Genomic DNA, 17,502 nt, shown 5'->3' with positions numbered 1-17,502 from the left:
GAGATACACCTGATGAGTGCTGTACTAACAAGAACTGACCTGGGTGATGGTTATCTATGGGCCTCTCTGGGATTTATGCATATGTACGCACACTGTTAAGAGAAATTGTCAGACTGAATATACTGTGTGTGTTGGAAAAGTTAATGTCCTTCGGGCCATATTTTTATTGGTCAATAGATGAATGAGGGAGAGAGTTGTGTTTTCAAATAGATGTTCACATTTAAACAAATTCTAAAGAGATTTTTTTTTTTGACAGGTGTCAAAGGGAAGTTTCAATAGCTCAACTTTGCACTATTCAATTCCCGTTCTTGGTGGCAGTCTGATCTGTCTTTGGAAATTAACCTCAGAGCAACACTTTTGATCCGCTTGATATTTGGACTAGTAAAAGCAGGAGCAAGGGAAATACAGCACATTGACATTCCTCCCCCTATCCAGTAATGAAATTGCTTAGCGCTATTGCATCCTTTCAAGCATCACACTGTGCTCGCTCATATGGATTTAATCCTGTTGAAAGAGGCTGTTGCTAAGGGCATTCGGCACAATGCCAGTTTGAAAGTAATCCATCGAGTCTTAAATAAGTTGGCCTCTTTCAAGTATAGATATCTGAATGAGTTTATTGGAAATTAATAATCAAAACTGATCTGAAATTTTGAGCATTTCAACATGCTGATAACAATCTATATTTTCTGCATTGACTTGGATGTAATGTGCACTGATTGGCACTACCACTACTCCGCTGATAATTCTTTTTATATGAAAAAATGATCTTATATCTGCTCTCATTGCTTGTCAAGGTGTAAATGTAAGCCTGAACATGTCAGGTCTCAGATATAAGTAACATTCAGAAATAATTCAACTCAACAAACAACCCTATACAAAATCCATAAAAAAAAGAAAACCACAAGACTTGTTTTTTCCTTGATTTAACTCGGGTCTAAATATTGAACCCTAATCTCAAAATGCTATAGTGATGTGTCTTTAATTGTCCTGTCCATTAAACTCAAAATGAAAAAAAAGCTAATGGTATTAGAAATCTACATTTAAAGCATGGTAATACCGTAGGCTCAATTAGACTGAAAGCTTGAGAGATAAGAGAGAGGAAATGACATTATCACACTGCCAGAGTGGTATAATTCTTGCTGTTGACACAGTAGATAACACGATGACTTCGATATGACTGGGGGATTATAACAGATATGATGACCGTCAAATGTCCTCTATAGGCTTAATGGAGTGTCACTTGTAACTGAATTGTCTTGGTTTATCTTGCAGAAGTACTTTACTTTTCACAGCCTGTAATAGAGGTTTCGAGTGGTTATGTTGTATGTGAAGTGATTGCTGCATACATTCAAATTTATGATAAGCACCTGATTGTGAATATTTGTTACAACATAGGGTTCTTAACATCATTTGTACATTGGTAGCTTCCTAATTTAAACATAACTCCTTATTATATGTCATCATCATTTAAAAAAAATAATCTTATTTCCATCAACAGTATGCCTATGTCTTTTTGTGAAACTGAACATAATCTTGCAGGACACATGTCACATGTCATCAAAGTGTGACTTTATCTAAAATGGTCATTCTACAGTCTGAGTAGAGAGTGAACCCATGTCACAGTCTACAGTCTTTTGGTTCAGTTAACATTTTCTACAGTAGGGCTGTATAATTAATGCTTCAGTATTGATTATCTTTCCATTAATCCAATGATTATTTAGTCCATAATTGTCAAAGATATAAAAATCATTTCAGCCCCATTCACTTTGCTTTTTATAGTGCACTCAATTCTGAAAACAAATGAAAACCCATAGCATGTCCATAGCATGTACATTGCTTTTTGCTAAATCAGTGCAATATGCAAATGATCATTATGCAACATTGCACCTCTCAGTGATGGTGCAAAATGACTTCATGACTCACAGTCTGAATTCTCAGTTAAGTATTAATAGAAATACTGAAACATGAGGTAGGGAGCGGTAATTGCACAACCAGTATTAGACAGTGAACATTTGGAATTTGCAATATAGTTTAACCACCATAATCTGAACAAGATTATAGTTTCAAGTGTGAAACGTCTGTCTATATTTGAAGGACCACAAATATCACGGTGTAATTAAAGTGCATTATTACAACAAAGCTACAAATTTATACTACAAGCTTACAACATCCCACATCGCTGCATATAAAAGGAGAAGGAGAATTTGCAGGCTCAGGGTGATTGAAGCTTCCTTTTGAAGTCACTCGTTCTGGTTGGGTGATGGAGCTGACAGGGTTATTTTGGGACAATGAAAATGTGCTGTGATTAATGGTTCAAAACAAAAACTCTATCCCGAGACAGTGTGTGTTCAGAGGACTGTAGCTGGGGAGCTGATAGTCCATCTGAGCCGACACCTCTAAATTAGTGCAGGTATGATAGCTGTGTTATGGCGCTCAGGCCTTAGTTTATCTCATACACTCACCACACCGAATAACACCTTAAATCAACCTAAGAGCCATGTCATTTGTGACAGCGCCTCCCGTAGAGCGGCCCCGCCAGTCTGATGTCATCTGCTCTCGGTGGATGAAAGCCCATCCACGGGAAATTCAGCAGCACCTTAATGGCCCCTTTCTGAAATGCTCACCTGCAAGGATTGAGCAGAGACTGTAACTGGCACAATATATCTCACCTTATCTGTTTCTGTCTGGAATGAGAAGGCAGAGCCTCCGGGAGAGACCTTTAACTCCGGTCATGATGCAGAGGAGGTCACCAATATGTGGAGACATGCCTCAAAAATTTAAATGCATTGCAGGCTGCAGTTGTAAAGCTTCCTCATCTGCTGTGCTGTGTCATATTTCAGCGAGGTTTGACAACGCTGGTGCTTCACAGCTCACATAAAAAGGCTTCATTTTCTTCTATCTAGCAGGACCATTGTTGAGTGCTCTATCTCTTATCTCTGCTGTACTCATTTTAGTACCTCATAGTAGTGCATTGTTCATTGTCACTGGTTTAAGAGATATTAATGGATGTGATTGCTCTATCCTCCACTTGCGTTTGGACTCAATGCATCCGTATTTGACTTGGGCCGGATAATTCTCATTGCTATAATTTCCTGTGTGTCATACACTTTGTGGCACATTTGTAAAGCAAGAGGATTGTAATATAACTGAATGACTGCTAGATTAAAAGTTTTTGTGATATTTTTCCTTCTGATAGTCATATTGAATTATTCAGAAGGTTACAGTGAGCCAGATCACATCTTTCATTCAGTCTGACATCTGTCTGTCTTTGCATTTCTCTTTATTTTTCGTTTCAGATTCAGAACGCTGATGATGTTTTGATTACACCCTTGGAAAAATTTCGGAAGGAGCAAATCGGTGCTGCGAAGGTAAGAGACCACCTACATGCGCAATTAGCGGTTGAACAGCGGAGGATATTTCATGTGTTCTGACACTCTCACTTCTCCTCCTCACCCCCTTCATTTCCCCTACAGTATGTAAATCATTAATTAAAAGTAAATCGTGACACTGCCTAGAGAAGTGGCCTGCTCCTAATTAATCAGACTGACAGGGGGTATAAACAAAGATGTCAGTTTGCAAGCGTGATATTAAAAGATATTAAGACTCATAAATTGAAAAGATCATCAGTTTTCTTAGGGGGGTGCTTTATGTGAGTTAAATGTGGCATATTGAACAAAACAATTATTTCTTTGAAAAGCACGTCAATGAATTCTTGACTGTGTTCTCCACTTTATTTCATTTCATGTATTTCCACTAAAATAGCAAATATTTGAAATATGTGTAAAGACTATAAGGTCACCGTCTTTCCATATCACAGCTTACTACTACTGCTCTTTCTTCAAAGACACTTCTGCTTGATCAAGTTGCAAAAACTTTTTTTTTAATGCATTTACAATCTGATTACTGTAAACTCCCAGTATCTAACATATTGCATTCACCATTTTTGTAATCAGATTACTGTAACCCTGTTACATGTAATGCATTCCTCCCTAACCTATTGGACATACAGGATTGATATCAGTAGGGGTTTTGCGGAGTGTTGCTCGAGGGCATCCTGGTTCCACAGTGGATATGTTGCTGAAGCTGGAGTTGACTGCAAAGAACAGTGTGGGTTTGTCGCTACAAGCTATGCTTTCATTCCCGGCCAACACAAAGGCATAAAATGAAAGTACAGCAGCTTGTTTGTGGTCATTCCCTTGGTGAGATCACATATGAACAAGCTGGTAGAACTCAAGCCTTTATATAGACCTCCCACTGAGTTTCTGAGTCCACTGCTAACTGTGCACTGGACTCTGTGAATCATTTGCACATCTTTTCACAGCCCTCACTCGTGTGAGGGACATTCCAGCCTTAAAGTCAGACTCCGGCCAACGTTTATTTATTTTACATGACTATGCAGCCACTGGTCTACAAAAATAGTAACTATACTTCATTGGTGTCTTCACAAGCCAACCTGTAATATAAAGGAACTATTTCTCCTCTTAGTGTTGAGGAGTGAACATCAATCACTCTACTTTTCACTGGCCAGACTAAATAACCATTGTCACTTCAACCATCACATGTATCTACGGTAATGAAATGGCACATTCTTCTGCCATCTCTTTCTCTCACTCCCCCCGTCACGGCGCTCAGTGTTATTGCACCGACTCCTCTCCACGTTTATGAAATGGTTTCTTAAAAGCCACGGCCCCCGTTACTCCCACCACCACTTATTTCCTCCGACCACTTCCTCCTAATGGCTCTCTCCTCCTACGGCCCATCCCCCGCTAAACATTAGCCCAAGTAGAGTGAGATAAAAGGCAGACTTCACGAGTGGCTGAGCAACTTTCCACTGTTCCGAGAATCTGGAGAGATCTGCAGGCTGTCTGACCCTTGTAGTTACTGTGCTTCATGTCTGAGAACGTCAGATGGACAAATGGGGAGCTCTTGCCTTATTTGGGTATACTGTGAGTAATCCCACTGAGGTTACGTACCAGTGTATCAGCTTCCTAGGCACAAGCACAACACTTTTTCATGGCCATAACACACCAGCAGATTGACTGCAGCACTACAGGACATATTAGGCACAGTCTGCTTCACACAAGGCTGAACTAAATGCTTTGGAATAAAAAACCCCCAAACTTTGCTCAGTCTACAACAAATACTCATCGTGAAATCCAAACAGTCTTTCATTTTCACTGGAACATAGGACTTACCATATGTGCTGACTGCTGGAGCGGGATGTAGAACTGAAATTATTGTAGCACTTCTTTTTTTTTTGTATGTTTCAGATGTATTTTATGTGAACTGAAAGCCGATAACTTCCCAGGGAAAGAACAACACTCTCAGAACTGAAATACGGAATGAAATCCTGTCCTGGTTTCAGTGCACTGTACATATTGAGTTTGCTGTCACTGCGTCAACATGGTCGACTTCTGTTCATCCACTAATTTACTAACTGATTTACTACAACATAGGGCTCAACCTGAGGCCTGAGCTTTCACAAGGACCTGCTGTTCTAAGGGTTACATGTTTTTCTCATAAACTGAAGCCATTGGAGGTAAACTGCCTAAAGCTGGGTCTACACCCTTTGTGTGTGCGTGTGTGTGTGTGTGTGTGTGTGTGTGTGTGTGTGTGTGTGTGTGTGTGTTAGATGTCAGATTGTTAAGACCTTGAAATTTAAACAAACCACAGGGACACTTTCTCAAAAAAATACCGTGGGGTGGGGTGAGGTGGGGTGGTATGTGACTGGTGGGTGGCATTCCTGCTCTCTGAAATGTTGACAATATTATATTCCCTCCAAGGGTCTTCAGCATTAGGGGCACCATAGGGGTCCCCCCAGCTAGCTGAGTGTGAAGAATTAGTGCAAACAGACCCAGATGGGAGTCAGATGGCCACCGATAATTTGAGCTGTCCTCGTCCTACAAAGGGTGCACAGACATCAGAAGATTTTTGGCTGGTTATGGTCTCCAGAGGCACAAATGACATTTGCATTCATACAAAATCCCCAAATATGCTAACCAAGACGCTGTGGAGTAAAGGGGTCAATTAAAGTGGTTTGGGGATATGTTTGCCAGCTGTGGGCTGCACTAAAAGTTTTCAATCATACGAATATGTACAGTATACAGTATTTACTTTCATTAACCTTGGGATGTTGTGGTGAGTCAGTAGGCCCTGGTGAGTACCTCCTGTATGAATATGCTTTTTCCTCTACCCATCTCTCTTGATTTGTGCTGCAAAAAAAACAATGGAATTTAGGTTTTGGGCGGCAAAAAAATTCAGTGGAACTGATGATATGACTGTAATTTGTTATTGTTTGCTGGCCACAGATATTCACACTATTTATGTGTCATAGACCGTGTCCACAGTCACCCATTTCACAGCAGTTACCGCAGCTATACTGAAATCTGGCACCAGTCCAACCATTTAAAATGCCAGATGATCAAAGACGGAAGTGATGTCCTGGAGATATGCAAATCACGTTGCACAAAAGCAGATCACCAGTTAATTTATTATTGATTAATCAAAGGAATGCACACTGCAATAAAACAAGAAAACTGCATTGGGTTTTGAAAACACTTTACATAATAATAATAGTGAGAGAAAAAAAATGAACATGGCAGCGTTTCAGATAACATTCAAACTTTATGCTGCAAAAACAACAAAATGCAAATGAAGATTTTTCTTTCCACTGTTCTCGTGTCGGTCCCATCATTCTCCACTGTGCCCTAACCCAGGAAAGCAGAAACACCATTAAAACAATGAAAGTAATTACTTTTTCTCCTGATCGCCAGATTTTCACAAGGCAGTCAGAGAAGACCTTGAGAGGTCGGTTTTTACCTGTTTGACGGCAGCAGCCATCCACTGTAAATATGTCAGCTTCTTGCCTCTTTCATAAGCAATATGTTTTAAATTAGATATTAGATTGTATGCAAACACTAACATCATCCAGAATTGAATGAAAGGGCCTGGGCGTATGATAATTCAGGAGTATTCTGTATTATTACTGTGATGTATAATTTTGAAATGATTAATGCATGATAAGATGAGAAACAAACAAACAAATGATTCCTCTAACTCTTTATCTGCTGTTATATTTTCACATAATCTTCAAAAAGGACCGGATAACTAATCTTACTGTTGCGTAATTCACGTATTCATGTCAGTTTGTTTTTACATTGGCAGGACAGTTTTACTCTAATAACCTTTTATCAGTCTGAGAGCTGATGTTTCAGTCCGCCTCTCTCTGTGATGAACCTCTCCTGTCAGTCTTCAGTGTCTTTGGGTTTAATAAAGCAGATCTGTCATAAAAAACAATCTTGATGAATAAACACAAGCAGGGCCAGCAGTTAAAGTTCACCAACTAATGACATCTTGGTCCGTCAGAGCTGGCTTCAGCAGCTATTTCGAATGGACACTGAAATCAAATGCGTAACAAAACAAAACAAACTCAGAAGCGACCCTTATTATAAAATCTAGATCTATGAGAAGATAGCCTCGATGCTAACACGAAATAACTTCCTGTTATGTTGAACATAATTAGGGTGGTCCGAGGGAGCTCCTTAGTCATAGACTTAGTCATGGGCAGCACTAATCAGTGGCATAGTCCAAAATAAATAATCATCAGATGTACAATCTTAACAAGGAGTTCCAAACTTCCCGATGACTCAAACTGTGTCTTCCCACTCATTATCACTCCAGTTAGGTGGTGAGAGCAAGGTTTAGCTTGATCTTGACAGGAAGGAGCCTAAGGGATCCCTGTAGTATACAGTATAGGCCTATATTTATGCAGAGCTTGTCAAAAGACTTTTTCATTCCGTAATAATAAAGGATCTTTTGAAGATTCGTCTTATGAAGATACCAGCTTCATTTTTTTTTTTTCTCCTTGCAGCTTTGCTCAGACCTTTTAAGAGTTACTCTGAGATCACATACAAAGGAAATATCACTGTTTACCTGCAGAGTGTGCACAGTATATGGAGCCTTAGCGCTCTTATTTTTGTTATTTTAGATTTATTGCATCATGTCTCAGAGAGAGCTGAAGTGCTGGTAGATTTTCGGTAGACTTTAGACTAATAGTTTGCAGTTGCCACACACACACATACACACACACTAAATATGGCCTGTAAAGAAGTCAGTGTATTTGTTTTTCAACTCCTCAGAAGCAGATGTTTGCAATTATTTCATATTAATTGGCCAACGTCTCGCTGTCTGTGATGTCTCCACAGGAAGTGGGATTCCAGGTAAGGAAGGAGACATTCTTGGCTCTGAAGTGAAGTGACTGAACTCAAAGTGAAGCCTTCTGTTCTCTCTGCCTCCCCTGTGGAAGCGAGACCAGCTCGTGTGTGGTGGAGCATCAAAATAACCCGGTCATTGCTATTTAATCACCATTCTGGACCCCTGCTCCAATTAGATGCCTCTAATGAGCTGATAGAGATATGTTGCAGAGTTCTCCCTTTCATGTCAGTGCTTAGAGAATCCATTTAAAATGAACATGTGGTGAAATATGCTGCATGTGATGCCTTGCTAGCCACTGATGTTTGTATTATTCCGGGGTGTTGGACAGGAGTGAGGAAATGTAGTGTGATGATATCTGGGGTTCTTTACTCTATACACACACACACACACACAGAGACACATTCAACCTCCCTTGCCGCTTACATCTGTTACCATGGTGATGAGGCTCAGAAATGATGGCCCTGAGGATCATTAGGGCCAGTGTCAAAACTGGCGTTGCACTGCTCGTGCCCAAGTGTTCCTTCTGCCGCCTTGATGTCGATTCTCAGCATCTTTTTTTCTCTCACAAACTGAGTTCACCTGATGACCAGAAGTAAAAGCCGCCTGCAGTTTTTCTCTCCGCAATAATATAACAGCAATTAGTAAACTCACCCATACTACAGCTGGCATCAAAGCGCTCTTAACAGCAACATGAGACTTGCCAGTTAGAAATTCTACTACAGAGGAATCTGCATCAGAATATTCTCTTCCTGCATCTGATTTATTCATGAGGGCGAACAAAGCAATCAGATGAGGAAATCTCCCAAGTGGTAAGTTCATGTGTGTTTTGTGCACCACATAGTGTTGGGAAGTGCTTTGGCTTTATCCATTCCCAGCCAGCTGATTACACTGGGGTGCTGGCACTAGTTTGTATCAGACGCTCCCACCTTCAGGGTACATATCTATCCACATCTGTGTCCTCCGCCACCACATGTTGGGTCTTCAAAGCCTTTCGCCTGCACTGCAACCCCCTTCTCTGGGACAGTCTTTGCAATTTAGATCGCTCATATTCCACTCTGGTTGCACAAACATGCGCTCAACACATGGACAAACCAACAAACACCTGGCGTTCTGCTAGGGTATCATTACGGTAGCACCAGTTTGTACAAGTCCTGCCTGCATCAACAAAAAAGAAAAAAAAGAAAAGAAGCAGGGCACTTTGTGTGACTTAATCAGGCTGGCTCTGCCTCACAGATTCACTGCAGCTCTGAGTCACTACACGCTCTTTGTAAGTGTGAAAGAGTTAGTCCAGACGTACAGAGGAGGTTTTTTTTTTTTCTTCTGGCACGCTCACACTGGTCAGCAGTGCTGGGTGATTCCTGCTGTGACTGCGGGGCTCAGCTAAACCTAAAGCTCATAATTTAATGTGATCCCCAGTGTGTTTGTGTTTGTGTGTGTGTGTGTGGCTCCAGTTGTATGCGTTGCTCAAAAAATAATGTCACGTCAACAGCACTCACAGTGGCAGATAGTCAGCTCCCTTTTGTTTTCTAATCCAAAAAAAAAACAAAACTCGATCCTTCAGGGAAATTTATTTCCCGTCAGCTTGATATCATATTTAATCATATGTTTATTTTGCTATCCACCTGTTTATTTTCTCTTTCATTCTGAATCTGGAGTATATGCACAATTGATTTTTTTTCTCCCACTACTGAAAAGATCATTCGTGGGCCAGGCATGACAAGAAAGATGGAAATAAGATGCTACTACATGAAATTATCTATTGATTTTTGTGCTGTATTTGTAATAGTTATGTACGAGGGTTACAGTGTCTTGTGGTAAATTCCTCCAGTGAGTTTAAATGCTGTGGGGGTTGCTGAGGCAGAACACTGTTCTAGGTCATATCAGTAGCCAGTAGATTAGACTTGCTAAATTTCAGGGCCGTGGAAATGAAAACAAACAAGCAGAATCTGGTTACAGTGGCTGTTTCCTCACAGCCACTCCCCCCTCCTCCCAAAAATCGTCCCTCCACTAGCCACTTTATGAATGTTTGCGTAGCGAGATGGGCATTAAGTGGGCAAAGCTTCGTTTAGAGGTCAGACTTGCAGATGCGACACTTGAATGCCCTCACACAGACAGGTTCTCTCTGCTCGGGCAGAGTTTGATTAATGCCTGTGAAGTGGATCTTTTTTCTGTGAAGTTTTCAATCTCTTAGTCCATATGCTTTATAGATGGGCATCTGGCATGAAAAGCCCATTTCCTGTTCCCTCCTCACAGCCTTCTGGGACACTGTTTGAATCCTGGGACTCATGACTAAACAGCTTGACTTGTCCTTGCAGGTGGAGCATAACAAAGGAGGAAAATGCAAACACCATGTCCTGTCTGTGACGGTGCCAATTGCATTATGCTATTGATGATTTACGTTATGTGTTTTTTGCTGTGAACTTACGTCCGCATCAGGCATCAGGGGCAGTGTGAGAATAATAGGGTATATTTCTCAGAAGCCATATTTATAATGCACAGTCCTTATTGACCATGCCGACACTGTCTACTCGTCATTACACGGTCATATGCCACTTATATGGCCTGTAATAATCTATTAACAGAAATTTTAAATGACATGTGGCAAACGGCATGTGAAAATGCAGTTAGACCTCCACCTAGTGGCAATTCAATCACACACCCCCACCGCACCAAGAATACATGACACATGTTAAATAAAGCCTTTCATGTGTCTTGTGGACCTTTTTTAGGAGGGGAAGAAGAAATTCGATAAGGAGACAGAGAAATACTACTCCACACTTGAGAGACACCTCAACTTGTCATCCAAAAAGAAGGAGGCATATCTGCAGGAGGTAAGTCCAAAACAAATTTCCTCATCCCCAACAGGTTTTTGAATAATGCTCTTTTATGGCTGGCCGAGTGTCTCCTAAAAATAAAGCTATTGTTTGTGCGCCGGTCTTTGCTCATTACCTCTCTAAGCACACACGGTCTCCAGGTGGTGAGGTAAGCATTAACTCTCTGACCACACAGTGCTCTCCCAGCTTGACCCCTGTCTTTGTTACGGCGCTAACCCTGGTTTGTTTGTTCATTCTCAGGCTGACACACAGATTGATAAGGAGAGGCAGCTCTTTTATGATGCGTCCCTTGAGTACGTTTTCAAAATACAAGAAGTGCAAGAAAAGAAGAAATTCGAGTTTGTTGAGCCGGTAAGAGAAGTATCAGTTTTTACATATTTCTGTGCTCAGCTGGCGTTGAACACATATTGAAGATGCAGTAATTGCTTTGCCTTTTTAGTAAAAGATTAGTGTAAGTGACATATAGTCAAAATGACATATTTGTACGTATTACTGACGAAAGTGGCTTTTTAAATGTCTGCTATCTTCTCCTGAGTAAAGACAGGCACAATTATACATCTCTCACAGGTATATATCTGTGTTTCTATATTCCACACATTTGTCATCTTCATCACAAATGGTCTGTAATATGGTCAATCCATTTGGGGAAGCTAGTGAGTAAAATTAAATAAAGTGGCTGTTGTCAAAATGAGACAAAGTGCAAGTGCAAATCAAAGGCTCTATAAAAGCCCCCACCTTACAGATATCTGGAGTCTAACATGTTTAGTAGAGAAGTTACCGGGAAACATTAAGTTCCCAAGGTGTTAAATGTCTGGGAACGTGAGATGGGAGCAAAGTGGTTTGTTTTAAAAGCCCCCACTCCTGTTTATTTACATCCATTGGCAGCTCAGCCAGAACCCAGGCCACAAATGTAAATCTCCAGGCCCAGGTAGTGCAGGGAAAAAAATGACAAGGCTCAGCCTTGCCTGTGATGAATCTGGGCACAGATAAGATGGTTCATCCTTGAACATTTGATATACCAGGCCTCATCCTAGAAATCAAATCAGTGGTTTGTCTGAGGATTTGACTGAAAGCAGCCCTATGTATGCAGGATGCTCTATGCTAGAGATGGGATCTGTTTTTTTCCTCCAGCAATACTGACAGTGCTTTTTACGCAATGGTCAAGGATGTTTTTGTGTTATACAGAAAATAAGATCAATATCTGTCAGCCATAAAAACCACAACTTTCTAAAACTTTCCTTTTTTCTCCTTCATCTTATGTGCAATATTCATTTAATTGATGTGCATTTTTTTCCTTTGGTAAAATTAATATTAGTTAATTAGTTTTTTTACTGACAGCGCAATATGTATATTATAAGTAGAGTTTACTCCAAATGGGTGTTTGACAGCACACAATTAAAGCAAATTACATATTTTTTAGATGACAGCGATATAATTAAATCCATGAAAAACTAAAAAAACAAAAATGTTTTATAGATAAAAAAAAAAAATAAATAATTGTTTGATTTGATTTGGTTAGATTTTTTCTTGTGTTCAAAATAGATATTTCATGCTGCAGCATATACCTTTTAGATATGTGCTTTCCTTGCGTGAATAGGTTGTCAAGCTCTATATTGTTTATTAATTCCGTAAATCACTCTTAAATATTGTTCCTCCCCAGCTCCTGTCCTTTCTTCAGGGCTTGTTTACATTCTACCATGAAGGATATGAGCTGGCTCACGAATTTGAGCCGTACAAACAGCAGCTCCAGTTCAACCTACAGAACGTAAGTCTCAACACCTCAGGGTTGCACACACAAAGGCAACCAGCCACGTAATCAGATTCTGCAGCTTATCATACCCTGATATAACAAGCAGGCTTTTCACAAATGGATAGCTGTGTGATTAAATGAGATTCTTTTGCTGCACAGAGGATCGATATTTTCAGAGTTGTGTTGCAGGCAGTTACTGCTGGCCATTTAATGTTACTGTGTCAAAAATAGTCAGGGTTTGAAGTAAAACTGCAGCTGGTGCCGTGTGCCCTCCTTCCATCGCCGTGACCTCACCACTTGTAGCCTGAGGGCCCAAATTTCACTCTGACCCAAAATGTCAGCACCACTGCCCTGACAATTTCTACACCATAGCCCTCTCTCCATGTCTTCAGGTGCAGAGAGCTCTAAAAGGAGCTGGTGAAGGCGAGGCTGTCTCAGCTTCTCTCCACTAGGTGATATGAAACAGCCTCATGCTTTACTTTTTGACACCAAAAGAAAAAAAGAAAAAAAAGGGAGGATGTCTGGCAGCATTAAAAACTGAGTCTCTGTCCTAATGCGGGATCAGCTCAAGTACTTTTTTCCAATATAAGTGTAATGTGTTTGAATAAGATGCCATGTCTGTATTTCCAAATGGTTTCCCAATGTGTTATTCTTTTTCTCAGGTGTTTTCATACAGCTGCACAAATACGAAGCACTTGTCAGTTGTTTGACACTTTGCCTTCATTCATTGTTGGAGGCAAAATACGTTTTTTTTTTTGTTATTTTGGTTTTTTTTTGGATGAGAAAAAAACAGTACACAACATGTCATCTGTTAATACAATGATAACGCAAACCGACATTTTCCACACAGACACGAAACAACTTTGTGAGCACCAAGCAGGAAGTGGAGAAGCTGATGAAGAGGATAAGGTCTGCAGATCAGGACTATAAACCCCCGGGCCAGTGGACGATGGAAGGCTTCCTGTACGTCCAGGAGAAACGTGAGTCTTTCAAGCTGGGCTCCCCGCCAGCCAGGCCCTCTCACACTCTCCCCCGCGCCTCACTTATAAGTGCATGGTTTTACATCCATCACCATAAACATGTCTTGAGTTCTCCCAGGCCTCTGCAGAACAGATCCTCGGACACAGAGCTCATAATTCATCCTGTTTACAGATTCACTTTGATGTGCTCTCAAACAAGGGGGGGGGGGGGGGGGGGGGGGGGATGGGGGTACCACAAATGGTAGATTTTTATCAGCAGCGATAAACAACTTTTGATTTATCATTGTTTAATTGCAAATTGATTTTCAGAAGTCTCTCCAGAAACCTGAGATTCAGAGGAAAATATTTTTGGCTTTCTGTCCTAGGTCCCCTGGGATGCACTTGGACACGTCACTACTGCACGTACGAGAAAGGCAGCAAGACCTTTACCATGAGCAACACTGAGAATAAGTCGGCCGGGAAACAGGTAGCTTTATCTGTTTTAGCTTAGTTCAGCTTAGTTCAGTTTAGTTTAGAGTAGTTGCACACGCAAATGATACAAGCTGAGAAAAGACTGAGCAAGTTTAATCTGTGGGTGAAACAAAAGAAACCCGTTGAGGTTTATAAGAGTGTGTCACCCCAGAGGGAATAAAGAGAGGAAAAAAAAAAAAGTCAAGATGACAGAGCTGCAAATTGGGCACAGAAAACAAAAGACTTGTTAACTCAAGGCGGACAAAAATGGTTCAAAGATAACAAAATCCACAAATAACAAGAAAAGGCAACTCAAGGAATGAAAATAACCCTTGAACAGAGAATGTCAACGGAACGGATTCACTTCATGCACAAGCATTTATGTTTATTAATGAGAGGAAACTTCATGCAGATCAAATAATGAAGTTAGAATTATTTCATACTTTGCGTAGCAGATCAACCAATTGCCACCATCCTACAGGCTTTTGCTTGAACCAGTCAAATGATCATATTACTGTTTTTAGACTTGTATCAGCAGAGTTAGAGATCAAGCCTTAAGAACTACAGTCATATTTCTATTTTCCATCTTGGTTTATATGTATTAATGTAAGGTGTTTTTTTATTTTAGAATGGTCTTGTCCTGAACCAGCCAGAGATGTTCAAACTCAAGTCCTGCATTCGGAGGAAAACAGACTCCATCGACAAGCGTTTCTGCTTTGATATCGAAGTGGTGGAGAGGTCTGTGACTGTCTGAATCTTCTCCGTGTCCCCAAAATGTCTTCTCACTTAACGTGGACTGAAAACATACACAAAACATGATATTTAATGCTATTGCTGCCACCTTTGTTTTCCACTCCTATTTGTTTTTCATCACTAGTTAGGACTAGTTAGGGGTGTATTTGAAAAATCATTCATAAAAATATTACAAATGATTCAGCATCCACACATTAGTATGCTATTATTTATTCCATTTGAACTTGATATAGTGCATAATATCAATAGAATAAACCCACTCCTATATTATGATCATTACCATGGCAATACTCTTGGTCTATCCAATCTATCTATTTTTACGACTAACATAGTTTTGGATTGATGCAGTGCATGTGAGATGTTTTGTTCTCATGCATTTTGTGTTCCATTGAACCCGACTGATTCTGGCACTTAACCCAGATTATCATGGGAATACACAGCGTTTGAACATGCAAGAGCTGTTCAGGTCTGATTAACATCTTCAAAGACTCCAGTGTTTACCAGTGTTACATGTTTTCAGCTCTGTTTGTGTCCTGCATGTTCCTCAAGTCCTCTCTCTACCAAGCTCTTGTTTGTTGTATGTCTGCAACGTCGATATTTACCCCATTTTTGAACCAATTCCGTCTTTTCTCTGTGTTCATGTCAATGTAGAAATGACATCTATCGTGGAACTCTTTTCAGACCACTTCAGTTTTTCTGTAAAGTCCGGTATGTGAACTGACCAGTGCTGCCCTTTCAGTGCAGTTGCATGTGCTGCATGTGTTCTGCTAATCGTATCATTCACTCAATCTCAAATCCAAACCTTCTAATGAAATACTGTTGCCTTCTTACCACTTCACACAATCAGACACCACTTAGTCAATATGGGCTAAAGGATACAGACATATTGTTAAATTATTTGAACTCGTCTGCAATTACTCAAATGATTTGTTGATTTACGACAATCGTTTGATCAGTTTGCCTCTCTTTTAGGGGTGAAATCTTTTTGCTGTATGGGAAGATTCACAACTGATTTCTATGTAATGTTTTACTGGATTGTCCAAAGATCACAACACCTCATTCAAGAAAGCTTGATATGAGCTCATTATTGTGAGGTATACCTCAGAATATAGACTTAGCTCATCACTGGGGCTTATTGTTGCAATGCACCAGCAGGGCTGGCACTGCTCACCCTCGGTGAGTGTTGCTGAGCATGGACAATAACTGCAGTTTATTTGCAGGACAACTCATTTATCATAAACGGTGATGCCCCAAGGTGCTTGTTCCAACCACAAGGACAATGTGGGCCAAGCTCCACTCAGCTTCAAGCTCATCCATTCATCCTCATTATAATAAACATGCTCTAATACCTATAGCCCAGTCAGAAGCAGGCCAATCAACTCAGTAGCTAATTTTTAAAGGGTTTGTTCACCCAAATTACTAAAAAGCTTATTTAGTCATGCGAATAGCTTTAATTTATTTGCCGAGATTCTGAGATCTCCATCTCTGAAACGTCTGCCTTCTCCCCAATGAACAGTATTTCATTTGAGGTGCTGAAAGCAATGAAAAAACATTATTTAGAAAATCAACAGCAGCATGTCTTTCACAAAAGAGTGTCCCCGATACTCTGGATGATCCGCTGGCCTGTCAACAGCTGTCACACAGACTTCAGCGGGAAGTACTTTCAATGAAAGGTGATAAAAGGTTGTTATATGGGTTAGAGTAATGGGGTCACTAGTTGTGGAAAGAGATGTTGCTTTTGAATCTTTTAGATGTTTTTAATATTGTGAGCATCATAAATACACAGGTTTTTTTTACACATCCACTGTATTGGGGTGAAGGCCATAGACATTGGGGACAGATATCTGAAAACCTGGCTAAATAAATTCAAAACTGTCTGCATGGCAAAATACCTCTAGAGGTTAGTTTAAAAATGTTTTTGTAATTTGGTTGAAATGACACAATAATTGTAACACATGCAACCTGACATGGCTCCATGCTAGTACTAACTTTCACTACTGGGTGGGGTTACATTTTTCTGTTTGCCGGTGTCATCAGATAATGTTGTATCAACTTGTTAATGCTAACTGAAGCAGTGCTACAAATTAAATGCAGATCATGCTTAGACCAATTTCAAGCTATGAAGCACATAGTTGGGTGAGAGGAGCTGCTGTGCTGTAAAACACAGAGGAGATAAAGGTACATGCATGTTGGGTGCAAAAGAATTAATCACTCTAATGCTAAGCACATGTAGCTTTTAATTGGGTGTGGAATGTGAAGCACCGAGCCAACCAGGGGCACATATTTGATGTCAAGCATTTGCACACATGCTATTTTAGTCACAGTAGTCCTTTTATAGTGGTCTCAGCCAGCGTAAACATGGTCTGTCCAGAGCCCCCAAGGCAATGAGATCAGACTTAGACCAGTTTTTCTCTGAAATCTTTCCAGGCATGGCGTTATGACACTGCAGGCACTGTCAGAGTCCAACAGAAGACTGTGGCTGGAGGCCATGGATGGCAAGGAGCCGGTGAGGGACTCTGCC

The 17,502-nt window shown here is 40.5% G+C and overlaps 1 protein-coding gene across 2 annotated transcripts in view; it reads left to right on the top strand.

The window, feature by feature from the left end:
* Positions 1-17,502, top strand: part of LOC130167409 (rho GTPase-activating protein 42) — a 58,536-nt gene that overhangs the window by 31,656 nt on the left and 9,378 nt on the right. The window contains exons 4-12 of one of the 2 annotated variants that reach the window (XM_056373573.1): positions 3,297-3,368; positions 10,944-11,045; positions 11,289-11,399; positions 12,709-12,813; positions 13,649-13,778; positions 14,144-14,244; positions 14,857-14,966; positions 15,633-15,689; positions 17,409-17,487. In XM_056373573.1, coding sequence (XP_056229548.1) covers positions 3,297-3,368; positions 10,944-11,045; positions 11,289-11,399; positions 12,709-12,813; positions 13,649-13,778; positions 14,144-14,244; positions 14,857-14,966; positions 15,633-15,689; positions 17,409-17,487 — 867 coding nt within the window. The remainder of the gene's footprint in view (positions 1-3,296; positions 3,369-10,943; positions 11,046-11,288; positions 11,400-12,708; positions 12,814-13,648; positions 13,779-14,143; positions 14,245-14,856; positions 14,967-15,632; positions 15,690-17,408; positions 17,488-17,502) is intronic. The other variant, XM_056373574.1, reaches the window with a different exon arrangement.

Source organism: Seriola aureovittata, chromosome 4, assembly GCF_021018895.1.
Source record: "Seriola aureovittata isolate HTS-2021-v1 ecotype China chromosome 4, ASM2101889v1, whole genome shotgun sequence".
NCBI lineage: Eukaryota > Metazoa > Chordata > Actinopteri > Carangiformes > Carangidae > Seriola > Seriola aureovittata.
Note: the sequence above shows the minus strand (reverse complement) of the source record. Positions and strands in the feature narration are given on the sequence as shown.